Raw genomic sequence first — 27,264 nt, forward strand, 5'->3', positions numbered from 1 at the left:
CAGGTTTCTTCATCCCCAGCCCATTCAGTGCAGAAAGAAACCAGCAGGAAGCAGTCAAGAGGTTGGCCACCCACTGAAAGCCTTAATGAAGAGCTGATGGACTTGGACAGGGGGTGGGGGCCAAGTGGGAATCATCCCAACCACCCAAGGGAAGAGCCTAATCTTAAAAATAAGGTCTCTGTTCACAGTGACCAGCGTCAGTCCAAACTTTGGAATCGACAGCATGTAGCATTTCCACAGACACATTCCTGCTCACTTCTTCAAAACCACAGTTTGCTTAGTCCCTTACATGACACTAAGCTCTCAATTACCAAAAAAAAAAAAAAAAAAAAAAAAAAAAAAGTTAAGGGAGGTCCTATAAAGTATTTTTTGACTTTTAATCAGAACTCCAGCAAAATCAGGCTCTAGCAGAAAAGGGAATGCAACCTCACAACAAAAGCATTAAGCAAGTTCTCAAGTTTGTGCAGTAGGGAGGCAGAATATCAGTCCTTAAATAAGACCTTTCTCTGGATATCACCTCTTCCTGGTTGTCCTCTGGCTATCACCATGCTTTGGGCTTGCAGCACTGTTTTTAATCACACAGGTAGGTCATGAACTGCTTTCTAGATTGCAGGAGACCAGCTCTTTGTTGTGACTGCCAGCTGTATCCTCCACTCCTGAAATGAGCAGCTGCAGGCAGTGTCCTCTGTCCTTGAGTTGGAACACTGTGAGCTGACGCCATCTTCCAAATGCCTGAAGTAGAGGGGACAAATTAGAAACTCAGGTTGCCCTGGAGGGACTGCAGCCACCCTCACAGCACCAGTGAACCCAGCTCTTTCTCTAGCAGTGGCCAAGCCAGATGCCTCTCTGCTCACTTACTGTCTTCTCCATCCCCCCTGTGTTACTGTAGCCAACAAGGGAAGTGAAGAGTACAAATCAAAGTGACAACCTCCTCCCTCTGCCTTCCTTTCAATACTTGTGCTCATCGTGTAAAAGAGGACTTAATCCTGCATGGACCTTTAGGAGGCAGAGGAGGGAAGCGACTATTTGAGATACTGGGCTTTGCTTGCACATTCAAGTTTACAACAATTTGCCTGACCTGGGTGCAAGTCACCACAGTCCTCCAGTAACAGTGTGGAGCCTGACTGTTCCCTAAATGGGCTCTCAAGAGGCAGAGGATTCATGGATAAAGATCCTGTTATGTGTCCCTTCAAACCCTTATCAGAGTTCTGCTACCCCAAAGATAAAGCTAAATAAAGCTCAAAGCTATTTCCCCTTGTTTTGGGCAAGTCCCATTTCTTGATGTATTCAACTTCTCCTTCTTGATGTATTCAGCTTCTCCTTTCAGTAGTGCTTTGTCCAGGGAGGGAAATACAGGGAACATCAGTTGTCCCTTTGTGGTGTTTGCTGATCCACCACAGAGCCTGGCACCCCTTCCACCTTTCAATTCCTTAGTAAAGGCACACACCCACTCACCCTCACAGTAAGAAGAAGCTGTTTCCCACAAAACGACATAGGTGTCTGGAACTCATTTTACATCCCTCTAACCACAAACTGCCATTTGCTTATTATCTTTCTGATGGGACACTTCACAGGAACAAGGAAGCACGTGGGCCCAGACATAGCTCCATGTTCTGTTTCACCTTCCAGGTGGCAATAAGGGACAGCCCTCCCTGGAGTCTTGGCACCTTGAGCTTAGATCTGAACCTTTTAACCCTTATGGTTGTACCAGAGTTCTGGGGTTCAAAGAATAAAAGCAGCCTTGAGTGCTTACCTCAGACAGTAGGCTTCTGGCTTCAACCTCCAGAAACCTCTGCACTACACAGCTTTGTAAATACCGACGTCTCCATGCTCTCCAGGCCTTTTCTATCAGCCGCTGCTGGTCCTGCCAGGAAGAAAGGCAGTGCACAGATTAGATCATAGAATGGTTTGAGTTGAAAGGGACTCTTATAAGCCACCTGCTCCAACTCCTCTGCGATAAACAGGGACAACCGCAGCTCCATCAGTGCTCAGAGCCCCCTCCAGCCTGACCTTGGGTATCTGCAGGGATGGGGCACTGCCAGCTCTCCGGGCAACCTGTGTGCCACCGCCTCACCGCCTTATTGTAAAAAACTTCTTCTTATATCCATTCTAAATCTCCCCTCTTTTTGTTTGAAACCATTTCATCTTGTCCTGAGCAGAGGGGAGACAAATGACAGCTGATATTTCAAAGAGAAAGCTGGATAAAGTAGCCACAGCAGCAAACTGGGATTTTACGTGCACATTTGAGCATGTTAAATCCCCAGGTCTCATCTTCTAGAATGTAGTGGAGGCTGCAAGCATAGTGGGCTTATCCACTAACACCCATCATTGACACCCACGTGGCAGTACCACTCACCAACACCTGTGCCAGCATCACCACCCTGCTGGCTTCTTTCCACTGCTGCCAACCCCTTGCCAGACTGCGCAGCCTCCTGGCACGCTGGCACCGGCGCAGCGTCACCGTGTGATGCCACCACCTCAGGTACTTCCTCCTGTAGGCAAGAAAATGAAGAAAACAAGCTTTTGTCAGGGAGTCTTTTCCTGGTGGCAGAACAGTGATGAAGCTCAGAGCCCTCCAACTCTGCCTACCCAAGCCAATTGTCATTCCATTCATCGGAGTCCACCTCTGCTTTGTTCCCAGGGACAGGTCCTACCAAATCATGTCTCTCTAGCTGTTGAGGGAGCAGCAGCCTTTCAGTCCTCCTTTGGCTTCTGTAGATCACCAGCCAGCGGTGAACAGCACTGGGAAAAAACCCAAGGGAAGCAGCTGGAGCTGAGCCTTTCTCTCTGCATCCTCTGCTTTCTAGGAAAGAAAAGAGGAATCACACAGGAGCTAACAGGAGGAAGAGATTAGAGTTGCCACAGGTTCTCAGTCCTTTGGACGCTGAAAACAGAAGCAGTTCACAGTAAAAATTTGACTGCAGTTAGCATCTGCTTCAGAGAGAAACCCCAGTCATTAGGTTGGCAAGCACCTCTCCCCCCTCCCCGCTCACATACCCCACATGGCCCCACAAAAGGAAGAGAGAATGGGGTATCTTACTTATGGACAAAGACAAGGACATCTTCTTGCTCTTCCTAGCACCTATCAGGGTACTGCATTGCCGTGAGCACTGGGAAAAGGCAGCTGCTTTTGTCCAATAGTTGCAGGCCTGCAAACAGAATTAACACAGCTGCAACCAAGTCTAAACACATGCACACATACAGCACAGAAACTAGCCCTACAGATACACTTATGTTCATATCCCTGCAGGTAGTTTAATGTGCTAGACCCCAGGCTGGAAACTGCACAGATGAGATCCCAGCAGGACTGACTCAGTCTTTCAAAAAAAATCAATCCAGCTCTTTGTGGTTTATTAGCTGTGAGCCTTTTGAAATAGTATGCACCCCTGACAGCTCTGTCTGCTCTGTGGGGACAGTGATTATCCCATCCCACCTTTGAGCAGAGAGGAAGGAGTGCTCTTGTCTCCCTGGTCAAAAATATCCCCACTCCTTAATACTGTGCTCCAGATGGTTGCCAGATTATGGTGATGAAGTTGTTTGCACAGTCTGTAAAGAATTTCAAGGCAGAAACTAAGCAGTCACCACAGTTAGGACAAGCCAAACCAGGTTTTCCTACAAGCCCTGTCAATGCAGCTCAGTGCTCGGGGACCCACAAGCCAACTGGGTGTCCTAAATCATCTCAGAAGGACTTTCTTCTTACCTGTTTCACAGTGGCCACAGACCCCAAGTGCAGGGCTTGCTGTCCCCTTGAGGCCAATCGCCAGCGCTGACAGGCTTTAGCTTGAGAACATCCATGCCACGTGTGGCTTTTCTCCTCTCCCAGCAACTGCTGTTTAGCTGTCATGAACTTCACTCTCCATTCTGCAAAACTCACTTCTAGAAGATGCTGCTCTCTGACCCTTCTAAAATAACAGAGGGCTTCTTGCTGCCTCAGTCTGCAGGCAGTGACCTGGGCCCAGATGACTATGCACCTGAAAAACAGTACAAATGCAGAAAAGTGCTCTTTATCAGCACCAAACAGACAATGGGCCAAATTCCACCTTCTCAACCCACTCTGCAGTGTTATGTGTAAGTGGTCAAAGGAGTATGACTGCTCCCTTCTGGCCATTCCAGTGTTGCAGCTCTTTAAATACCCCTACAAACAGAATACAATATTACATTTTCCCTCTGCTGACAAGAAAAAGAAAGAATTAAATTAGTCAGTCTGATCTTTCCCTGTGCCAGCAGCTGATCTTTAGGATGATGCTTTATAGAGAAAGGCTGTTTACTTGTGGGATAAGAGTAATGACACTGCTGAAATTTCCTTCAGCACAATCCCAGCAGACCCAGTTAAGTCTTCCTGCTGCAGAACCAAGCTGGATTCAAAATAGCATCTCACTGTGAAGATGCAGAATTTCCTCTTTTTCTTGGCTGAAACGCTGAGGGCCTGCTGTACACAGGATATATGGCTGGAAAAGAATTATTCAAATTTTATTCAAGATTTTGTTTAACAAATAAACAAATCCTACAGTGTGTACAGGAGGAGACACAATTAACAGCACCGCAAATCTGCACCTACAATAACTCCTCCTCTATCTACTGTGATGCATGGAGGGCAGCCTCCCTGCACAAACCCAGAAGCAAATCTGCTTTTAACTCTTGGCTCGTCCTGTTGGTTCCTCATTCCACTTGGGTTTTCATTATGCAAACTGCCCCACTGCACCATGGGACGGAGGTGTAAATATCCTCTGCCTGGCAGGCTTCTCTGAAGATCAAGAGAATCTATTGCAGGTTATCCTAGCATGAAAAATGCCCCCCTCAGAAGAAACAGGGCTCAGCCTGCACCACAGCCATGCTGACTGGCAAGCTGATTTATTTATTGACATTAAGGTGAGAAATTAGAGGCGATCTCCCATCAAAAGAGGGCTCAGAAGGAAGATTAATGGTGGAGGCACTCTACGGGAAGGAGCAACATGAAGGACTTCTCCGAAACACAATTCCCACTAGGGTGCCACCACACAGATTGATTTGCAGAAGAAAATGCAACTGGGTGGGGTGAGCATAGATTCTAAGCATCACAGCTGCTAAGGTTTTACTGGGTTTCTTTTTTGTTGCTGCTTTTTCCTGACCTTCTCTCCTTCTGAGGCTGAGCCTGCAATTCATAAGTAAATCTGCTAGGAACAAACCTTCACTTCCCATGCCTTAAATGAATCCTTGGCATAAATCATCTCACTGATCAAACGGGTCTGAATACACTGGATCCGCTGCTACATAAATTGCTCTTCACTCAAAGCTTCCCTTGGAAACACTTCAAAGAAAGGAAACAAACCTGTGCAGGAGGAGACGCTCCCAGAATAAAGCAGCATTTTTCAGCTGCCTTGTTTGGCAGCGCCACGTCTGCAGGATCAATCTCTTCTTCTCCTGGCAGCTATGCTGAGCCCATCTCTGCTGCAGCTCCTTCATGTTACACTTCCCTATGAGAAAAGACAGGAGCTTGCTGAGATAAGTTCCACTTCTCCCTCCCCCATTACAGCGTCCACACAAGAGCAGACAATACACCTGCTGCAAATTGCAGTCTAGGAAATCTTAGTCTGGCCCATCATCTCCCAAGCAGCTGAAAAGACTACTCAGTTCACCCCTTCCCCAATCAGCCTCCCTGATTGCATCTCTCTGGCATCAGTTATACACAGAACAGGGCAATAAGGCTCTCACTCGCCCTTAGACTAATGTTCACACGCCTACAACCAGAAGCAGGAGTTTCTCCAGCCCAACCATTCCCTCAGTGTTCTTATACAGAGGTAAATGCTGCTGTAGGATGGAGTAACTTACTTTGACAGTAGGAATGCCAACGCCAAAGAGCATCAGCAGTCATCTGGTGGAGGTGACTCCTGAATCTCTGGTCAGCTTCCACTTTCTGGACCAGTCTCTTCTTCCACAAGCTGAAAACCACCCGGCAGCAATTAAGCTGGTATTTAAGGGCTGCTGCTACTTTTTGGTTCTTGTTCTCTGCAGCCCAGTGGTGCCATCTGAGAAAGGCTCTGAGAAAGAAAAAGATCATTGGAGCATCTGTAGGAACAACTCAGACAGATTCATACATTTGGAATCAAAACCTTAACAATAAATATATGTGAGATATTTTAGGAAATGCATCATATCTGTTCAGATCCTTTCCTAAGTAAATGTCAGGGTAAACCAAAGGCAGGGCAGGGTGTAAGGCAGTAAGGTATTCTGTCCTGGCTGTGCCAAGTCTTCTGTTCTCTGCAATTTCTGAATAAGTAGAGAGCAAGGCCAGTTCAGGAGACAGGAAGTTACCAAAGCTTGACACCAGCAGCACTGGGCTCACTCTAACTTCTGAGGCAGCTCATCAACGCAGAGAGAACAGCGTTTAGATATAATAATTTTGAAGCAGGAAAATAAAATAATGGGCTGCAAAACTTCCACTGAAAAAGAGGAAAGTTCTTGAAAAGCAAGTGTGGAGCTCCTGAAACAGACAGCTTCAGGAAACTTCTGAGAAACACAATACCTACCGAGACAGCTGCAGAAGCCTGCAGTACTGCTGGGCCTTTGTGAGTTGCTGAGTTCGAGTGGACCAGATGATGAAGTACTTCTCCAGGCAGCATTTCTCCACATGGTGCCAGGAACTCTCCACCTCCTTCTCAGAGCTGCAGTCCTGTAATTCAGAAAAACAAAGTCCTGAACTGCTGTTTAGACACAGTCACTCCCTACAGCTCAGCCTGTTCTTGCTGCTGTGACTTCTGTGGAAGTGACATCTAAGTCTCTGTTGCTAATCATCCCCCCCACACTCACACACATCTATATACAAGGGTCTGACATGATTTTTAAATCCCAGGCAGATGGACAACTTCCAATTCAACTAGAAAATGAACAGGAAGAGCTGCTCTAAGACGTAGCTCAACCGCCCCACTCTCCCCCCAGGCCTTCTGTTCGATCACAAGAAGAGAAGAAGTGAGATCTTCCATATCCTGACACCTGAAACCCAAAGGCTCTTTCCTCATTTGGGCCACACAAAAAGCAGTTATACATTTACATGCATTGCATTCATTTTTGGGTCTCACCTCTTCCCATGTAGAGTAACTGACAAGAGGCTGGACATCACTGTCTGCACTCTGCAGTGCCAAAGACTGGAACTGACCTCCCACAAACCAATTTTCTCTGCAAGAAAAATATGTCAGTCAGGAAAGCAAGAGAAAGAAGAAAGTATCTGTAAGGCTGTTGTGAGATGGTGTGAGTGACTGTGCTGAAAGAATGAATTTGGCCAGACCAAACAACCAGCATCCCAAGGAACAAGTCTCCAACTTACCCAGATCTAGTCCTCCATGGAGGAAAGGAAGCCTGCAAGCACAGCTCCCCACCCAGCTCAGCTGGCAGCTCTGCACATTGGTGTAGTTGCAGGAAAGAATTGTAATAGGGCAGGTATGGCACATCCTCAGCAGTCAGAATGGAGGAGCAGCTCTGCTGGCTGCTGTCACTAAAACTGTATTCCTGCACATAAGGAGAAAAAAAGACACCATGAGACAAGTGTTCTAACAGTAGAATTACTCTGCTAACAGTTCTGACCATTCTGACCATGTCATTTACACCTCCTTTCAGCCAAGAATCAGGAAAATCCAGAATGCATCCAAAGGAAATGCAGGCTAGCAAGGGCAGCTCCAGAGCACAAACACATCCTTGATGGGAAAGCAAGCCATCACAGAGGCAGCAAATATGCCTGTTTGACCTTTTCTCAGTGAAGAGCTTGTTTGTATTTCATCCCTTCCACCTTGCAGCCACAAACAGGAACAAAGTACACACGAGAACCACACTAACTCAGCAGTTCCCAGTATCACTACATGAGGAGAGCTGAGAGAGAAGTGAGTTTACAACTTCTGATGCCAGGACCCTACAGCTTGAGAGCTCTTCAGGTCTAAATACTGAGCACAGTTTCTTAATGACAATTCCACATTGAAGCAGATTTTATTTCCTGAAAAATCCTAATTTCAGAGCAGTTCGTACATAGAGGACAGAGAAAGGACCTGTAACAAAACTTCCTCACCTTTTCCAGTGAGCTTTGAGAGGCAAGAGTAGTTGCAGCACTGCTGTGGAAGCCAGAAGATGTTGAGCGTTCCTCACAAAACAGCACAGCAAGAGGTTCTTCATAGACAGCCCTGTGAGAGTGCTGAGGACTTTGTTTGTTTGTCTTCAGCATGAGATACTTCTGGTGCCACAATTTCAGAGCTTTTCTGAGTCTACGCTCCTCCAAAGCCTGAGAGAAAGAACTGAGACAGAAGATATTGAGATGGCAAAGTGACTGAAGAGAGATACCAGAGGGGGACACTGGTAAAGATTAGATGGATAACAGATAGAACAAGAGGTTTTTCCAGGGGGACTGGGAGTCAAGTGGATACAACCAAAGAAGGCTCCAGGAACTGGTTTTGTCACTCACTCAGCTCTGCAGTGCTCGTACAGCCTCTCCTTCCACAACAGATACACTCTCTGGAGTTTCATCTTTAGGCAGAAGTCATCAAGAGAGGAACCTGTTTTCTCAGGAAACTTTGGCACTACAGCCCACCAAGGCCAGCTGTCATCACCTTCTGTTGTAGTTCTGTGAGATACTGAGCTTACAGCTGGTCCTTAGCCAATTATAGAGATTGACAAGAGAAAACAATTGTCAGAAAGCATTCATATGAAACTCAGTCCAGCCCAGCTCTCTAACAGCTTTCTTTCAAGGCTTAAGGCTTTCTTCTGGGTCTATGAAATAGGGACCAAATTGCTTATAGCATTAGAGACACATCCAGAACAACTAGCCCTCCACCTACTGCTCATGGTATTTCTTAGTTACATGTACTGAGAACTGGAATGGGTTGCCCAGGGTCCTGGAGACCTTCAAACTCAGGCTGGATGGCTTAGAGCTCTAAGTAACCTGATCTAGCTGTAGATGTCCTTGTTCATTGTTGGACTAGATCACCCTTAATGGTTCTTTCCAACTCAAAAGATTCTGTGGTTCTATTTATTATCTCTGCCTCTCTATTATCAGGCTGTTTTCAGTTGTTTTTCAGGCTTCAGTTCACTGTACAAGTGGAGAAGGAATAAGTCTCAGCAACTCCAAATCTTAGGTGCTCCACAAGCCCCATGACACTCACCATAATGCTGCCTCCATCTCAGGAGGAGGAGGTTCACCACTGCCTGCTTATTGCTTTCTCTGACCCGCAGCATCTGAAACCACTGCTGGAAGTATTTCTTCATTGATTCTACTCTGAGATGTGTCAGGCTGCTCTTGTAATAAGCCTTTAGCTCAACAGCCTCTTTCCATGCACTGAAGCACCTGAGAAAGACCAAAGGAAAACAGAATACTGAACTACTAAATCTTTTTCTGGACTTTGACTTCTGAGTCCTTTAAATCAAGTTTGTACTGCCACTAAAATCAGATCTGTTTTGACCAAAATATATTTCTACCTTTATTAACTCCTAAAATAAAATTAAAAGATGACTTTAAGATGGAGCAACGCATCATTATCTGGATTGGCACCATCATTCCTTGGACTTCCAGAATGAACTTTTTTCCACATTAAAAATACATCTCATCAACTTACCAGGAGACCAATTTCCTTTGGATCCGAATTGTCAGCCCTAAAATCTTTTTCTTTTCCAAGTATCGGGACTGCCACACCTGGAAAATGTTTTGTAGCCGCTTCTTTTCCATCAGGGCACGTGCTTCCAGCAGCCTGCCTTCCTCATTGCTCAGCAGCTCCTTCTGAAGGCGCCACAGTCTGAAAGCTGCTGTGTTACAGGGCAGGAACAGATTGACAGGAAGAAAAGCAACTTAGAAGAACTTGAAACAGCTTAGTGTCACACAGCAATCATTCCCAGGCTGAACTCTAGCTGTCCGGAAAAGGCACTTAATGGAGATAGATCACACTGCTGGAGCAACAGTATCTGCTACAGCTGAATTTGTATAAGCAGCAAAGCAGAAGCGTACGGCAGGGCAGGTAATCCACCCTCTACCACTACAGATATTAGCCCAGCTGTTTGCAGGATCAGTTTCTAGAAGAGCCAGGTCAATGCAACAACTACACCCTGACCAAGAAACGTGGTGAAACAGTGGCTCCATTCAGGCTGCTCCACAGAGCGCGTGCTTACCAGCTAGGCGCCTCACATCTCTTATTGCTTGAGCTCTCCAGCAGAACTCATCTCCTCTCTGCCTGCGATGAAGCTGTGTCCACAGTTCTCTCTCCACCCTGAAAGTTGCGAGTATGCCTTAAAACCCTTCTGTCCAGACAGATGCAAAGTGAATCCAGAGCCTCCCTTCTCCCTGGGTAGCCCTATCTTTTTGTCCAGATTTGCTCTCCTGCCTTCAGAATCAACAGGATGAATGATGGTCTTTTCTTTTGACCATTTCGTGTCCTGCTAGACTGTGGTACTGGAGTGGAACAATACTATTTACACTCATATTCCATATGCAGGAGATAGCTGAACTCAAGAAAGAGTACAGCACAGCTGTGTCAGACACAAATCAGACTTGAACAGTAGTGCATTATAAACTCTAAGATACCAATTACTGCAGCAGTTATCTGCAGCAAGCAATCCATTCACAGACCCGGACACAAGTTTCACACCCTCTGAAAAAATGTCTGTAAACCTCCACTTGTCTGAGATACAGTAGGAGAATCCTCTCAGCTTACCTACAAGCCTGCTCAGCTTCCTTCATGTATCCTTCTGTAAGCTGGTGCTGAGCTGAGGTTGTCATAGTTGCTAATCTTCCTATTCCAGAAAAACCCACCGATGAACTTTGGGTACATGAATATGACTCAGACTGTGCAGCTTGTTTTTGGCTCTGTTTTGTCACAGCTTCCTTCCACTGAAGAAGGAACCACATGGTTAAAACAAACTGTAGGCAGAGTATCAGCACCAGGGGCCACATCACTGAATTTCAAACAGGTGCCACTTGTACTGCCCCCGGCCCATCCTCACCTTGTGGAAGCTGGCAGCTAAAAGAGCTGAGGCACATCTTTGCTGGGCTACCAAGCCAAAAGCACTGAGGGCCTTTTGAGGCTGCTGCTGCCTTGCTGCAGCCTTCTTCCAGCTGACGTGGTCCCTCCAGGCATGGAAACACCTAGTTACCATTTGTCTGTCAAGTAAGTGCTGGAAACTTTGAGAGAAAACGCACAAGTGAGCTCCAATAACATACAAAAATTAAACGCAGACAGAAGTTGGCAATCAGACTTCAGGCATCAAACTGAAAAGAAATTCCCTCTAAAGAGTGAAAAACCTGCAGCCTCACACCACACTAAGATGTCCATCTCATGTTCTTCTGATCCACAGATGACAAATTTCAATCCCATCTCATGAATAAGCCCTGTTCTTGATCTTCACTAACTCTGGAATGAGCATGCTACAATTTGCTGCAGTGAAAGGTTATGTGTAGTACCAATGCTTTTTCCATCACTATGGTAACTGAAGTTGAATTTAGAAGGAAGAATTTTAAAGATAAAAATATTGGTTTTTAAAATACACTCCATTCTAGACAGCCAGCTTTTGAAAACAACCAGATGTAGCTCCTGAGCCAACCATGGCAGACCCACTGCTAAATCCTAAAGCCAGGAATGGTTCCTCAGCCATTTTGCAGCAGTTTTCCTCCCATTAGCTACCAGCACACTCACACGAAAATTCTGAGTCCTTTTTACCTTTGCTCATTCACCTTTGGAGACCAGCAGCTGTTCTCCGACACCTGAAAACAGACAGAAGACAACAGTCATTCCAACACCCTACTGTCAAAGAGTTTGCCTGTGCCCAGCATGGTAAGCCATTTTGGATGGAGTCCAGAACAGTCCTGCTAAGCATTGCGTGTTACATTGGGTGCTTTTGCTCTGAAAGCTCTCACACACTTCAGCCACTAAAAGGCACAACAAAACTGGAATCTCAGAACCCTGCAATTAAGCAGGGAAGAAAAATTGCTTAATGCTTTTGGTCCGCATGTAGATCCTGGGAATATAAACAGGTCTTCACATTCCCAAGACCAACCAAGTGAACAAGCTGGTGTTTAGGAAGATGCACGCAAATGTTGAGATGGAGAAGGACCAGAAAGAGGAGATTCTGACCACTCAGAGGCAGAAAAATAAATGACAAGCATTTCCATCACTGCTAGGCTTCAACTTTGCACTTCTATCAGAAAGTAGAGATAAGCACAGTATCTGCTATTAGGGATGCTACACAGCAAGCCCGCCCTCACCTCACTGGGCACAGCTTCCTGTGTCTGGCTCCCTTCTTCACAGCACCGTGGTTCTTTGGCACTCTTCTCTACACAAGGTTCTTCACGGTGGTCAGGAGCTTCCCAGTTCCTCCATCTGCTTTGCTGGAAGTGTCTGTTTCTCCTTTCTTCTCTGTTTGCATTCACACGTTCTATGTTGGAACAGTCACCAATGTCTTTTCCAACCTGAGTGCTGAAGAGGCTGGACTGGCTGCCCCCCACTGCCATCCTGCTGGCTGCTGGAGATCTACAGTCACATACCTCTTCTAAGCCTTTGCTGGACTCAACAGGAGGTTTGGGGTTCTTGACTTCTACAGATTTAATGCTAAGCTGCTGTACTGGCCTAAACTCTTGATCTCCAGAAGTGACTCTTACACACACTTCTCTTGGAGTCCCATACATGGATATGCCAACGTTCATCTGAGTCCCAGCCAACCACGTTTCCAGTGACAAGTGCTGACCCTCAGGGTGGTTTTTTGTCCAAGGCATAGCACATAGGGTTGCCTCACCAGATGTCCCTTCTGCTTTAAGAACCCTTTCACATGAATGATTTCTTGTATGAACATAAAACCCACCAGTTTCCAGAGTCGGCTTTGGCTGGGACTGGCATCTGAAATAAGGCGAGCAATCGTTGGAAGAATCTTCTGTATCCACAAGCCTGCCAGAGCCCATCCCAGCAGACAGCCTATCTGGATGGATGCCACCTGAAAGTTTGGTTCTCCACATGCTCGAGTCAATGTATCTGCATCTGTGAGAGACAGAGAGGGGTTCAGCGTGCCCAAAGTCCCTCGTCACTGCACCAAGGCTCGTGCCTTTAGCAAATGGAATGCTCCATCTCAATCTTGCCTGAGCAGCACTAGTTTTTGCTCCAGCTAGCTGTTCTCCTGTGCTCAGGATAGTAGGAGCTGGATCATCAGGAGCAAAGCACAAACTGCCACTGACTGGAAAAGACTTGGGCTCCAGAGGAAGGGAGGCCCGGCTCCCCATGAAAGCAATTTCTTGCTTCAGCCTCCAGATTGAACAGTACAAAGCAGCAGAAATTTGTGAGGACTGCAAAATAGGCTGAAGAGACTCCAAATTAGATGGACTGAGATCACCTGAAGTCAGGGCTGAACTACAAGTGTTGATGCTTTCCCTTGAGCTCCTTGAGGAAATACGCAACACTAATTTGTGCCTAAGAGGGCAATCTACAGCATGAAATGGCAAAGGTGTATTGACCAGCGAAGGGTTCCCAGTATCCATACAAGACACAGCAGGTGGCTGCTGCTTTTCCACTGGATAGTCACTGTTCTTATTCCTTCCTTCTAAACAGTGATGATGAGCAGTAGGCACAGAGCAGCTACCAGCTGCCTTTGCTTTCTGACTGTGCTGCTGAGGAAGGCCAAAATTCTCATTCCTTCTCCCTTCTAAGCTACAAGCCTCAAGGTGACAGTGTCCCTGAGGGAGTTCTGCAGCAGGAAGTGTGGACACAGCAAGATGAGGAGTCCTGTGAGCCACGTGCTTCGAGCTGTGCTGCTGCAGCTTAGAGTAGAGATTATTTTGCAGCTGGGAGCAGGATCTGGAGAACTGACTGGTGGTATCCTGGAACAGCTGAGAAGGCCAGGAGAGGTCAGTCTGTAGCAGTCTGGGCTCTCTCTGCCCAGCTGACTGCGATGAGGTGCACAGCCAGCCCTGTTCTGTCTGCCTGGGAGTTACGCTGAGTGCAGCAGCTTCAAGCCAGTGATGAGAAATATCTGCTCAACTTCTCGCACCCGAATACAGATCAACATTCACATCCTTCTGAAAGATTCTTTGCTCTGAAGAAAAACAAGAAGAAACATAAACAAAGGAGCATGCCTATTTCTTGACCCATCTTCCCTCGTTTGCCACAGGCTTTGGGTACTTTCCTACTAAGTCTCTTTGTCCCTGGTCCACCAGCCTTAATCCTGGAAGTAATATGGCACTATATCCATCCTGCTGTCAGCAGACAATCACGACCGAGAGCAGGAATGACTGAAGGGAAAGACTTAATCTGCAACAAAACTGCTGGAAGACTTTAAAACAAACACAAGTCAGAGCAACCTGGTTCCATCTGGATTACAATGATTACCCTCTCTTCATTGATCAGAAATCAAATTCACATCTCCTCCATGCCCATTTTCTCCATGGCTGCTAGCAATGGTGCTGCCTGGACTTAAGGTACTGTTTAACTGTGTGTCAATTTCAGGTTCATCCACAAATTGTGTTGCAGCCCTGCAAAGGCTGAAGGCTACATAGGGCAGTTTCTCCTTATCCACACTACAGGACAGAACCGTGTTTAAACATGCAGAGAAGTGACACTGTCCCCCAATTTGGAAGAATTACAACATACATGGGAGACCTAATTTGCAGTCTAGCCACTAAGTCAGATGGTTACACACATAGATCTCATGCAGAACAGATCCTTAAGTTGTGGATAACAGCAGTAAGTGCCATTCAAGGGAACTGTGCTTTCATTCCCTCAAATTTTAAATGCAAATGCCAACTGCTGTCATTCCAAGCATTCTTTGCCAATCCTCTTCTAAAAAATGAAATTGATGGGGTGAAAAAGACACGCAGCTAGATCATCTTTAAAAAAAAAAAAGAGAAGAAAAAAAAGCCCAAACAGCCAACATATAAAAGACTGCAGGAAATAAATGCCCACCATCTTTTTCAAACACACTCAAGTAGCAGAAGGTCTCCATTCAAGTGGCATTGTTTCCAAAGTATGTGAGCCTTGGACATCCCTGGCTGCAAGCAGCCATATAAACTCCTTCAGTAACTACCACAAGGTGGGGACTGCCAAATGGACAGCAGGTCATGGTGCAGTGTTGCAATTATCCTTGGGAACTGGTGTTTCTGCCTTTCAAATCTCACCAAATGCACTGTTTTTGTTTTTTTTCAAGCCAAGTAGAAGTTGGCAACTTACAGAGCGAGCAGACAAAGCACTGCTACCTTCTTTAGGGCATCTCTCACTGCAACCAACTGTAACATCAAAATGTAGAATGGCGTTCTGCAGGAGCTCTCCTTGCATCCCAGGAACACCCAACCAAAGATATCGCACAGAAGTTTTACAAAGGGTTTGGAATTGTCAAACTTATCAGCTCTGGTTTGTTCCATGAACATCTGGAACTTTGGCTCTGGGTTGCTCTGTTGTTTTTTCACTTCAGCAGTTCTTTCTCAATATTCTCAATATTGAGAATACTCAATACATTGCCATGCTGATTTGAGTTGTTTTTCACCTGACATATCCCTAATTTTGGTCTCACTGAGACCTGAAAGAGAAAGCCTCCATTAAAACTCATGTGTGTTGTCCTTTCTGTGATTACCATTCAGACCTTACTGTAGCCACTTATAAGCAGTATTTAATCCTACTCGAAAGGCAATAAGATTTTATGAAGTGCCTTTTAAAATTCCCTCTAAGGCCACAAGGCAAACAGCATATTGCAAACTGCAGAAATCCACAACCAATGGATTCCATAAGAGCTTTTATGCCTGTAAGCATTTAACGCGTGTAGCATGATGCTAATGCATTAAAACCCAAAATCAATCCAATTCTGCAAACAAAAATTAAGCTGATCAGTTTACTTCTGTACTACAAGCAAAGTAAATAGCACAGCCGATGGGAAGCAAATAAAGCTCTTTCAAGTGAGCACCACTCGAGCATTATGATATCGAGGAAGATAAATGACAAACACAAGTACTGCACAGACAACTCCATTCTTCCCACCCCTGCTGACCGAGGCTCATGTTCCAAGTTGGAACCAGCGATTGGTTCAATACCACACCAACACGCTTCCAATCACAGAACCAACAGCACAGAATGCCTCAGAAACAAGACTTCTGCCCCCCAAACCAAACCGTCACCATTACGGCAAGCTTGGCCTCGAGCCTCGTGGCGTAGCACTCCTCCCCAAAATATAGAGAAGACGGTCACTGCTCCAGCAGCTGACACACTTACTCACTGCCAGGGCTGCTGGCCATACTGCTCGGCCTCGCCAGAACCTGGGGGGCAGATCAGCACCTCTTTGTCTGCTCCTCTGAAGGCAGGGGCAAACCGGCTGCTTTGTCCCCCTTCAACTCCCAACTCCAGCAGTGAGCTCCCTCCAGCTGGGCTGCCCTAAGCAGCTTATCCCCTCCGATTAGCAACGCCGCCTGTCACCAGGGCTGCAGATGGCCACGGGAAAGCGGCTCTCGCCCACGGCTAATTAGAACAGCGTTCTCAAGGCAGCCCAGACGATGTGGGGTCTGGCACTGCAGGGCAGCTCAGCCACGACCTCTCTCGGGTGTTGCTGCTCAAAGCGCCCTCTCAGCTCCACGGAGAAGGACGCCGTTTCCTCCTCTTCACCCGCGGGCTGCCAGTGATGCTCTGGGTGGGAGCACGGTGCTCCCTGCGCCGGGCCATGCCCTGCCCTCAGCCCCACGCCACTGAGGGAGAGGCGCCAACGGCTGGTTTTTCTTCCTCAGAAGCCAGGAAGGGGCACAGTTTTTATTGTCATCTGTCTCTGCTTTACTGCCCAGAGTTGGCATCCTTGATTCACAGCAAGTGCACTGACACCCCTGCCTTGCTTTGCTCCTCTGTGCTGCCCTCACATCTGCTGACCTCTCCGCAGGAAAGCACACAGCACATCAGCTAGATGGGCACTGATACAGATTTGGCTGTGTTTTGTTTTGTTTTCCAACTTAGAACAGCTTGGAAGAGTTTCCTTAGATGTAACCATATGTTCATGCTCAGGAACTCAGGAAGTGCTGCATTCAAAGCAGCCATTTTGTCTGTGGTCCACAGGTCTAGGGAAGAAAAAGCTGCCTCTCTCCTGAGTGTTTAAACACATTATTCAGGGATCCATACTGACACTGCACAGTTCTGAAGAACAGTAAAACACTGAATGTGTCCACTCTGCCACTTTATAGAAAACAAGCTCTGCCTACCTAGTCTTCATCATGGGAGAGTAAATCAGATTAATGCAGCTCTACAGCATCTACCAGGTGTTCATCCAAGCATAAGCAACATTGGCCCAGGCACAGCAGCAGGCCACCATAATGCTCATGCTGTAAAGGGAATGAAGCATCTGCTAATGTTTAGAGTGACAAAACCTGAGAGAAAAATGCTTGCTTTTAAAGATACATCTGGTACGTTTCTAAGGGCTAGAGCAGGGTTAACAGGGTTTTGGTCGTTGAAGAGTCAACACAGCAGCAGGTCTTGTCAGAGAAATGCAATTGTCAAATAACAGATGTATACTTTGAAAGTGAACCTGCTGCAGAAAAGCACAGATCTTCCCAGCACTTGTATTTTCCTTCAGCCAAGGCTGACAATCTTTTCTTCTTCTAACAAAACCTGCTGAACATTTGTTTTTAAGAATTTCCCCCTGATAGCCACAGCAGGGCAGGTTTGCTGTGCATAAGATCCAAATTTATAGTTTGCCACGTTCCAGAGCTCACCACTGCAGTGCAGAACTACACAAAGCCACCCCTGCCATTCACCAGTCCTTCCTTTCCTCACTCACCTCCACTGCCCACACATCTCCATGCAGAACTGTCCACATGTTTACATTAAGCTTACAGCAGAGCCACTGAAGCCTTGTAGCCCTTGTCCCATAACAACTCTCCAGACTACAGTCCCAGAGCCTCAGGAATAGCAATATTTTCAAATGAAACATGGGTGACCAGTGTAATTTTTTTTCTAACACAGAAGAACTGTATTCATTTCATAGTTTTCTTAGAAAAGTATAACACTTCAAGTCCTATTAAGGCAGGCAGCTGAAGGCAAAAGAACATTTCAAGGCACAGAGCACACGTAATCAACATTTACCAGCCATTTTAAGTATCCTGAAGGACATTTAACTTTCATAAAAGCATCAATGAATGCTCCCTGGCACTTTATACAAACCCCAGCTGCACGTAAACCACCACAGCTAGCACATGGAGTTATGGTCATAAATCTTAATTTAAAAACATCATCAAAAACAGCCTTCAAGAACTCCCAGATGTTTCCTGGAAACGTACCAGCAAGAAGACAGGCTAAACTGTGCTGTCTTAGGGGCAGTCCATCAGCTTGTTAAAGATAGCTTGCCCAGGAATATTTTGTGCATCTCCCTTACTTACAAACGAGAGGAGGCACAACACAAGACTTGGAAGAATGCAGAAGGTGCATCCACTTGCACATACAGAGGAGGGATTTAGGGGGAGGGAGGAAAGCAGTGTGTTGGAATCACAAAGAGTCACAGAGCTTAAGGTTATCTGAGATGTTCTGGGCTCATTCCAGGAACCCCTCTGCCTAATCTTCAGGAAGGAAAAAGAAAAGTCAAATCAGATCCTCTCCTGTTTGCTCAGTAGAAGGTCTTGTTTCATCAGAACAGACGTGGGAGGAGCGTGAGGCTGGACTGAGGGAGGGAAGTGTCCGTTCTGCTGCAGACAAGGGCCTCAATATGGATGCTGAGCTGTCTTGCTTGAGTCAGGCCACAGCGGAGAGCTTTCCTGCTGATCGATTGTCTCATAGGCACTGCGGTCCCGGCCTGCACGGTTGAGACCTGAACAAGAAGAGAACAAGCTTGATGAAAAAATGAATACAAAAAACTGAATCTCCTAGAAGAAACCAGAAGTTGAGGTGCATGCCACATTACCACGGCAGGCTTGTTTTTATGCAGCAAGGATGCTGCCTAGTAATGAAGAGGGCTTTTGTTTCAAAAGAAAGACAGAGGACCTGGAAAATCACAATTCAGTTCTAAAGAAAAATGCCAGTTAGTAGGAAAAGAGAAAATTTGTCAATCACATTCAACAGAAAATAACAGCACATGGTTTGTACTGAAAATGTTGTCAGGAAGACATTTCAGAAGAAGATAAAAAAAGTACTACGTGACTGAATTCCAACTTGTGCCTGGGAAGAGATTCTGACAGCATGCTGTGCTGAACAGCATGGTAAGGAGGAAGAATACTCAGCTATGCTTTCTGTAGGATACAGATGTTAAATCCTAGTCACAAGTACACTCAGCAGGTAATAAAAACTGGCACAAACGTGGCACACTGGCCTTCTGAGCCAGCTAAGAGAGATCTGCATGGCATTTGCACAAGCAGCTGATGGAGAAAACATCCACATTCTTCTACCAGAAAGTGCAAACAATACCCTGAAGCTGCTGTTTTCCTCTGACAGCCTCTCCTTTTTTATAAGTACCCACCACTTTTCACAAGAAGCTTCATCATTTTTGCTAGCACCAATGCAGTCTAAGTAGCAGCTTTCAAACACTACAGTGCCTGTTGTACCACCTTTTGTCCTACAAAGCCTTAGGAAAGAAAAAGATAACTGTACTAGGCTGCTGGTTGTGCCAGGATGAACTCCCACACAGCAAACAATCTCTGGCAGCAGCCCCAGGAATGCTTGGCAAAGAAGCTGACAGAATACCCAACCCTAACACCTCTCTCTGGCAAGGCTGCCACATTATTCCTAGCAACTGCAGCCAGGAGGAAAAATGAGTGCCTCCAAGCAAAGGAGCACAAGGTAAACATCAGTCCCATTTCCCAGGTAAGGAAACAGCAGTCCACAATAATCAAGTTAGCAAGGGCACAAAGCATGGAGATAGAAATCCACCCTTCCCTCACATGCATAATCCAGGTGGAAGGAATGATGCCTTAACTCTCCCATAGAAGGAAAAGGTCAGCAAAGTGAGAGGGACACCCAAAGGCTTCCAAGAAGTGCATAAAATGAAGGAAGTGGAAGAGAGGAAAAACCTGAGTTAACTGAGTAAGAGTGACAGCAGTGACATCAGTACCATTGTAGGCAAACTGGCTGTCAGACGAGGACTCCAGGTCTGCAAGGGAAGAGAGGAAGAATGTAAATTTAAGGCCTAAGACTCAGCAGGAGCACAAAAGGGAGAAAAGACACGAGGAAGAGAGAGGCCATCCTCCTCCTTGGAAAGAAAGGCAGGATCCAGCTGCACAAGGCTGAGGCTGAAGGGTAAAGAGTCTTCTCCAGCAGCCTTCCCTAACAGGAGAGGACGTGGCCCACACTGATGTAGAGGAAGCACCCTACCTATGTTGAAGATGTAGTCCCCTCCACGCTCCCGGTACATTCGATACACAAAGTAGCAGGATCCAGGTTTCAGGAGGAGGCTGAAGATGGCCATGCCCATACTGAAACGCTTCACATCGCTAGGATAACCACGCAGAGGGTAGTAGACAGAGATGTGAATGATGTCTGTGAGGACTGTGAGCAGCAGGCCGGTCAGGAACTGGGAAGAGAGAACAGGACATGAACTGGATGAGGGATTAACTACCAGGAGTAACAGCCAGTTATAGGTTCTATCTACTAGAAGATCAATGTTCACACAATCATGCTTTTACCTCTGTATAACACAGTGCTAACCCTTCACATGCCCCCAGGTACACAGATAATCCTAAGTGATCTCATACATCACGCATTTTCTTCACATCTGCTGGACGCCTTCTACTGGTATCTTCCACGGTTGTTTATTTTTGCTTGCCAATTTCTTCAGTGATCAGAGAAGAGATTTAAAAGGCATCTCTAACTCAAGCATATTGAATACTCAGAGTCTGGCGTTAAAAGTGACAACAGCAGGCAGAAAAAAAGAATCAAGTATGCCTTACCCCCGAGAAGCAAAATAATGGATAGTGAATGCTTCTCACCACATTTTATAGTGCTTAAGTAGAAGCCAGGCTCCCTCGGGGAGACTAGAATAAATAAATAAAGAGTTTGACTTGTTCACTGCTGCACTGGGAGCAGCTGAAGATCATCACCGATTCAAAGGAGCTTTTCTGCCCTCCACCCTCTCCCTGGTGGAGGCAAATGCCCTCACACTCACCATCACGATGGCATCAAGGGAATCTCGCTGCACAATGGCCCAGATCCCCACTGCAAGGACACTGAAATTCCCCCAAGCATAGGAGGCTGGAAACGAGTTATTCATGCATCCCCTGCCAAACAAGACAAAAAACCCAAGCCAAGTTCACAAGGAGCCCGCAGCACTGTTGGCATTTATCCCTGCTCCCATACAACCACTGGGACTTAGGAGCTCCTTGCACACAGGCATGAACAGGGAGTGCTGATTCCCCAAGAACATCCCATTCCTAGTTTGAAGGAACATCCTCTTCTCAAGCCAGGCCAGTTACCAATCACTCACCACACTGTGAGCAGCCAGTGCACCAGAATGATGGCCTATGGAAAAACAGAGAGGAAGACAGATCAGCAATTGGGAAAACTGTGGGAAAAACAACAGAAAGTTACACCACCTCACCTCCATGAGACAGAGAGGGAGAGTGCCCTGGAACCAGTGCAAAAACTGCCCTAGCAACTGGGCCAGCAAAGACAAAACCATTTTTCTCTGCTGCTGCTGCTGAGCATTTCCTGTGGTGCTCCACTATAGTCGTTCACTACTGTCATCATCACTGCTGACAGTTGATTCAGAGCACACTTCAGCCTTTTCTAAATGTGTTATTGATTTTGGAACTCTAGCAGAGTTTGTACTGCAAGCCAGACAATCTGATTCACAGCTTATACAGGACCAATCTGGTGTCCCACCACCAAGAAGTCCATGAATAGACAAGACTGCAGCTCCCAGCATTTCTGCTGTGGTCCTCAGTGAATTCCCCTTCATCCCCTCTCAACCCACTCACAGCAGCAGCCTGCCTCAGCTCAATACTAAGAGACCTGAAGCCATCTTCTAGGAACCTAAAACCCCAATCCTGCCATGCTACACCACTCTTTTCACTTCCAGTGACACACCAGTGCCCAAATACTGCTACATTTATTGACTCAAAATGTCTAACTTCACAAGAACTCTTTGCTTCAAGAAAGTTAATGACCCATGAAGCTGTGACATGAGTGAAACCAGAAGGAGTGATGCCTTGGACTGTCCAGCCACGATGTCACAACATAGATACTGTAAGACAAGGCTCTTGTTCCTCTCTAGCACCCTATCACATCTGCTGAGCATTCAGCATGGACCGTCTGAACTTCAAACGCTGCTCAAACAGGTTTTTAATAATGATTTTTTTTTTAATTGCTCATGAAAGCCTACAAAATGCTTCAGCGCCACCCGCCGCCTCCCCTCCTCCCTGATTGCACCGCAGAGACCAGGCAGAAACTGCTAATCAGGAGAATACAAGATGTTCTTGGATAAGAATGGAGACATGCAAATAGCATTCACCCAAGAGACGATCACAACATCAGGGAAATTCTTAATTAGGTAGTATTTAATTGCACGTTACGCACAAGACCCCTCAAGGCTCAGCAGTTAATATAATTACACAGGGTGGGTTTTTTTTTGTTTTTTTTTAAGCTGTCTAGATCAATATTGCAGTTACTAAATTATGAAGCAGGCTCCATCACCAGCATGAAGTCAGGTAGGCAAGGGCTGATAATCCAAGGGGCTGCTGAAAGAAAAACAAAGCTCTTCCTTCCGAGCTATTAGTCTGAGTTATCTGACAGCTCTTCGGGGCACTGTGGAATTGGCTGATGGTCTCAGTATGCTTTAACACAGAAAACGCAGTGTTAATGAAAAACATTATTTAAAGCTGCAGTCATTACGTGAGATAATTTGCAGGCAGCCTCCTGGTGAGACAGAAGAATTCATTCCCATCTGTTCAGGGGGATATATCCATACCTAAGAAGAGCATACGTTGCTTTTTTAAGAGTTCTTTGGAACATGAACTCATTCTCCCTGACTGAAGGTATTCAAAGCCTACCTGGACACTTTCCTCTGCAGCCTCCTCTGGGGTTCATACTTCAGCAGGGGAGCTGGACTGGATAATCTCCAAAGTGGTTGCAACCCTTTGAGTTGACCTATTTGATCTACTTTTCAAGTTTGCTTTGCTTTGAGCAGGAGGCTGGGCTAGGTGATGTACAGAGGTCTCTTCCAATGAAAATGATTCTATGATTCCAGAGCTAGCATCTAAAGACACCCAAGAACAAGACATCTGTTTTCAGGCATATTCATTGTTTTCCAAGCTTGAACAAACTTGATACTTCAAGATTTAGCACAGCTATTGCAGTAACCCTAGCTATCAAACGTTCACTGCAAAAATAAGGTGATGCTGCTTTCCACACTTTGCTGAGCATTACTACGAGAGCTGAGCCAGCAGATGCTGCTCCAGGAGAGGATTCCTCATCTACAGTAGGTCAAGGCCTGCTATGTTAATTATACAGTTCTACACGCAGGTTTAAGAGGGACCTCAAGGCTGAGACTCTGCTGCATTCTGGTACAAACACTGCATTCACGCAGGTTTTTGGAATTTTTCTTCTTCTATTGGTAGGTTTATCCTTCTGATCTCAGAGAAACTGTAAGCAGTTAATGCCAACACATAGCAGTAGTGTGTTTTTCCTGGTCTCTCTCTGAACTTTGTCAAGCTTTATGTTGTGCTTCAGACCAGCAGGCCATGATTCAGGGACAGCACAAAGATGCAGGATAATTATTAACTCACTGTGCTGCAGCCCTTGAATCCCAGAACACAGCATGGCTTAGGTTGGACAGGACCTTGAAGATCATCCGGTTCCAACCCCCTGCCATGGGCAGGGCTGCCAATCACCATCCCAGGGTCATCCAACATGACTCTGAATGCCTCCAGGGATGGGGCACCCACAACTTCTCTGGGTACCCCATTCCAGTGCTTCCCCACCCAAACTTTACAAAAGGTACTTCCCAGTGCTGAGAAAAGTTTGGCCAGGTCAAGATCACTCTCACCCAGGAAAAGATTTAAGAATGGTTGCCGAAAACCAGGGAGGAAATGCAACATTTTACATTTTATGGGGATTCATTCGTTCAAGATGCCTTTTCTTCCAGCTCCTGCATCACCACTTCCCATGGTGGAGCATGGGATTTCACTGGCAGATTTTTTAATTTGATGTCGTTATTTTTCCCTTTTGTTTTGTGAAAAAGAAAGACAGACACACACAAGCAATAAAAAGAAAACAATAAAAAAAGGAGAATGTAGCACTTTTTCTAGCGGACTGGGAACCACATAATAGCTAAAATTTGACAGAGCAAAATATCAGCTCAAAATATCAGGGATGTAATAGAACTTCTTCACAGTCAGAGTGATGGAGCACTGGTGCAGGCTGCCCATGGAGGTGGTGGAATCTCCTTCTCTGGAGATATTCAACATCCATCTGCACACTTTCCGGTGCAGCCTGCTGTAGGGACCTCACTTAGCAGGGGGTTGGCTTCATGAGCTCCAGGAGTCCCTTCCAACCCCTACAGTTCTGTGACTGCAAATACAACCCATAACCCAGGCCCTGAAAAAGCCATTTGTGCACCTGCCTCTAAACAGGGCAATCCCTTCCCTCAGCAAGCTAAAAGAAGGGGAAAGGCGCCTATATGAACTCCCAGATTTCACTTAGCACAGCCACAAGCAAGCCTTCCCATAGCAAGCTGCAAGCACAGGGCAGCTGGCACAGAGCAGCCCCCAACCTGCTGGCAACACGCAGCTCCGAACCAAGGGCTGCAAACCCAACCTGCGATGCTTTCAGCAACGCGCCCAAAGTCCCCACAGGGAAGCTGGGCGGTGAGCGGCACGTAGCCCTAAAAGGCTCCGAAAATAGGATAAATGGAGGAAAAATAGAGGAAAGCGGGCGGTATCAGGGTATGTTCAGCCTCAGGGGCAACGTGGAAAGGGGCGATTTCAGCCTCCGCTTCCTCCTGAAGTTAACGGCAGTCCCTTATTTCCCGTTTCTCCACCAAATACCGGATGAAAGTTTACAGTCACCCTCATTCAACACCCCCTCCCCTCCCACACAAATGAAGAAAAACAAAAAAAAAAAAAAGCGGTTTCTGTCGGTCAGATTCAGCCCGCAGCGCGGTCGCCTTTCTGAGGCGGTTTCCCTACGCGCCAACTTCGCCCCGTCAGTAACGCGCGGCGCGCACCGCTCCGTGCCGGAGGGGGGGGGGGGGAGAAGGGGGGGCGGCCGTCCCGTGCGGCAACCTGAGCGACAACCACTCCACAAAAAAACCCAACCCACAAAAGGCAAAAATAACCACTTCTCAAACACCCCCCGGCCTCCTCACCGGGCACCAAGCTCAAAACCAAGCGCAACGCCCACCCCCGTACGAAGGGACCCGCTCCCCTTTCTCCCAGCCGACCCGCCTCGCCCCACAGCGGCTCAGCCCCCCCCCCCCGTACCTTGAGGCTGACGGCAGGCAGCTCCATGGCAGCGGCCCGCCCGCCCCGTGACTCCCACCGCGAGGCCGCCCAGGGGAGGGGAGGAAGGCGGGAGCGGTCGGGACACCGCCTCCCTCAGCGCCGTGCCCCGCGGGTGGATCGCGGAGGGGAACCTCGGCGGGGTGTTTGTGTCCGTTGTCAGGCTGGGCAAGAAAGAGGTGAAGGCCGTGGAGTGCGAACAGAGATGGGAGCAGAGCGGTGCTGTGGGGAGAGGCTGAGGGAAGGAGTTGGGAAGAAACTCATCGCAGCTCCTGAAAGGAGGCTGTGGCGAGGTGGGCTCAGCCCTGGATCCGTGTAACACGGAGCACGGCCTTAGGGCACAGCAAGGGAGGTGCAGGCTGGATGTCAGGGATTAATTTGGGACAGTTTCTCCTCAGAAGGAGCAGCGATGTGCTGGCACAGCTGCACAGGGAGTGGCGGGTTCACCGTCCGTGGAGGCATTTGGTGTGGAGATGTGGCACTGTGGGCACATTGGGGCTGGATTTGGTGATCACACAGCTCTTCCCCATCCTTAATGAGCCTGTGATTCTGAACTGGGACTTCACCTCTTGATCTGAAAGTGCTTCCAGCTTTAGAGCTGGGGAAGTTGTCATGTAAACGACCGACCCAAACCCACAGCATACAGCTATGAATTCTTTCCCTCCCCTGTTCATAACAGCAGTCTTCTCCCCACACTAGCGATGGGATAGCAGAACCAAGAAATAAGGGTGACCCTCTCCAACCTTCCTTGCCCATTGTATGCATGACCTGCCTGCAGAGCACAGAATCACAGAATTGTAGGGGTTGGAAGGGACCTTCAGAGATCATCGAGTCCAACCCCCTGCCAAAGCAGGTTCCCTACAGCAGGTCGCACAGGTCAGCATCCAGGCAGGTCTTGAACATCTCCAGAGAAGGAGACTCTACCACCTCCCTGGGCAGCCTGTTCCAGTGCCCAGAGCTTGACACTTTACAGGCAGACTGTGATGTTTTACTGGGTCAGTTGCTTTCTTGTAATTTGTTTTTAAGACGAGGCCTCTGAGAGTGAGAGAGGAGTCACAAGTTCATTGCAGAAGCTGGATGTGGAAATATGTGAGTCACCCTTCAGCCCCATTTCCAGTTTGAGCAGCACAGTGCAAGGTTATGTGCAAGAGTTGTGTGCAGTGTGGGATCTGAACTCACACATTCTCAAACCAGCCACAAACAGGCCTTGAAAAAGCCATCTGTGCACCTGCCTCTGAAAAGGGAAATCTCTATCTGCCCTGTCCTTCACTGCATCTTGAGTCCTGCTGGCTGCTAATATGCGCTGTTTTTGAAGATCTCCCAAGGCAAAGTTTTAAATCGTTAAATCGCTGAGCAGAAGCAGCAGCAGCAAACTGACCTGCTGTGTAGTTGAAAACGTTTTAAAATGTCCTCCCAAAAATCCTCAATTGTGACACCTTACCAGAAATGTAACTCGTGCATTGTCACATCAGCTGGGACTTCATTTCTGTGTCCTGCAGGGAAGCCCTGCTTCCATTCACAGAAGTACTGGTATCAATTGGGATCAACGCTAATTGCCTGAGCGATGTCACGGACTGGATTTTACCCTAAATGGCAAAAAGAAGAGTTGACATCTGAAAATATGTAAAGAGATACTGAATATCTGTATTGCTGGCTCAGTGTTTGGATACAAACTGTGACAGGGGTGCCATTCTGCTGGAATAGGCATCTAGCAAAGCAGTACGGTTTGTTTTAATGACAGTTTCCACTGCAGCCCAGTTTAAGTGTAAGCACTGTTTAGATGCAGCAGTTTGTGGGTGTCTGTGCTCCTTCCAGCATTCTCGCTTGGTCTGAATGAGACAGGCGGACTCATTATCATTTATGCAGTGTGAGCTGCAATTTGGATTGATGTGACTGCCGCT

At 47.0% G+C, this 27,264-nt stretch overlaps 2 protein-coding genes across 7 annotated transcripts; both read right to left on the reverse strand.

Annotated features, from left to right (window-relative positions):
- Positions 1-358: 358 nt before the first annotated feature.
- CUNH1orf167 (chromosome unknown C1orf167 homolog) lies at positions 359-17,780 on the reverse strand. Of its 4 annotated transcripts, none has more exons than XM_052691667.1 (20): positions 12,206-17,780; positions 11,661-11,704; positions 10,948-11,125; positions 10,659-10,834; positions 10,117-10,214; positions 9,570-9,753; positions 9,120-9,301; positions 8,423-8,609; positions 8,033-8,255; positions 7,301-7,482; positions 7,056-7,152; positions 6,507-6,649; positions 5,809-6,017; positions 5,309-5,453; positions 3,701-3,971; positions 3,041-3,149; positions 2,590-2,803; positions 2,357-2,492; positions 1,754-1,864; positions 359-732 (listed from the first exon to the last, which is right to left on the reverse strand). In XM_052691667.1, the coding sequence occupies exons 1-20, from the start codon at positions 13,463-13,465 to the stop codon at positions 589-591; spliced, it is 4,293 nt and encodes a 1,430-aa protein (XP_052547627.1). In that variant the 5' UTR covers positions 13,466-17,780; the 3' UTR covers positions 359-588. The 4 variants fall into 4 exon arrangements, with proteins under 4 accessions (XP_052547627.1, XP_052547626.1, XP_052547629.1 ...); XM_052691666.1 differs by having other exon boundaries at positions 9,570-9,756; XM_052691669.1 differs by lacking the exon at positions 12,206-17,780 and having other exon boundaries at positions 9,570-9,756; positions 10,948-12,163.
- Positions 17,781-17,889: 109 nt separating this feature from the next.
- AGTRAP (angiotensin II receptor associated protein) lies at positions 17,890-25,446 on the reverse strand. 3 transcript variants are annotated; one of them, XM_052691675.1, is made up of 6 exons: positions 25,346-25,446; positions 21,352-21,386; positions 21,034-21,145; positions 20,244-20,442; positions 19,984-20,022; positions 17,890-18,747 (listed from the first exon to the last, which is right to left on the reverse strand). In XM_052691675.1, the coding sequence occupies exons 1-6, from the start codon at positions 25,370-25,372 to the stop codon at positions 18,641-18,643; spliced, it is 519 nt and encodes a 172-aa protein (XP_052547635.1). In that variant the 5' UTR covers positions 25,373-25,446; the 3' UTR covers positions 17,890-18,640. The 3 variants fall into 3 exon arrangements, with proteins under 3 accessions (XP_052547635.1, XP_052547634.1, XP_052547636.1); XM_052691674.1 differs by having other exon boundaries at positions 19,943-20,022; XM_052691676.1 differs by lacking the exon at positions 19,984-20,022 and having other exon boundaries at positions 25,346-25,442.
- Positions 25,447-27,264: the final 1,818 nt, after the last annotated feature.

This window comes from Tympanuchus pallidicinctus, unplaced genomic scaffold, assembly GCF_026119805.1.
Source record: "Tympanuchus pallidicinctus isolate F22 unplaced genomic scaffold, pur_lepc_1.0 scaffold29, whole genome shotgun sequence".
Lineage (NCBI taxonomy): Eukaryota > Metazoa > Chordata > Aves > Galliformes > Phasianidae > Tympanuchus > Tympanuchus pallidicinctus.

What these genes read in the sequence shown, in the direction of transcription:
- AGTRAP (XM_052691674.1), bottom strand. Translation starts at nt 25,372, where the DNA reads ATGGAGCTGCCTGCCGTCAGCCTCAAG. An exon ending in CCCTTGATGCCATCGTGATG is followed by an intron (nt 20,443 to 21,033) that starts GTGAGTGTGAGG and finishes CTCTCTTCCCAG; the next exon opens with TTCCTGACCGGCCTGCTGCT. An exon ending in GGACTACATCTTCAACATAG is followed by an intron (nt 20,023 to 20,243) that starts GTAGGGTGCTTC and finishes CTTCCCTTGCAG; the next exon opens with ACCTGGAGTCCTCGTCTGAC.
- CUNH1orf167 (XM_052691666.1), bottom strand. Translation starts at nt 13,465, where the DNA reads ATGGATACTGGGAACCCTTCGCTGGTCAATACACCTTTGCCATTTCAT. An exon ending in GAAGCTGAGCAGGCTTGTAG is followed by an intron (nt 10,215 to 10,658) that starts GTAAGCTGAGAG and finishes CGCAACTTTCAG; the next exon opens with GGTGGAGAGAGAACTGTGGA. An exon ending in CCATGGAGGACTAGATCTGG is followed by an intron (nt 7,153 to 7,300) that starts GTAAGTTGGAGA and finishes TTTTTCTTGCAG; the next exon opens with AGAAAATTGGTTTGTGGGAG.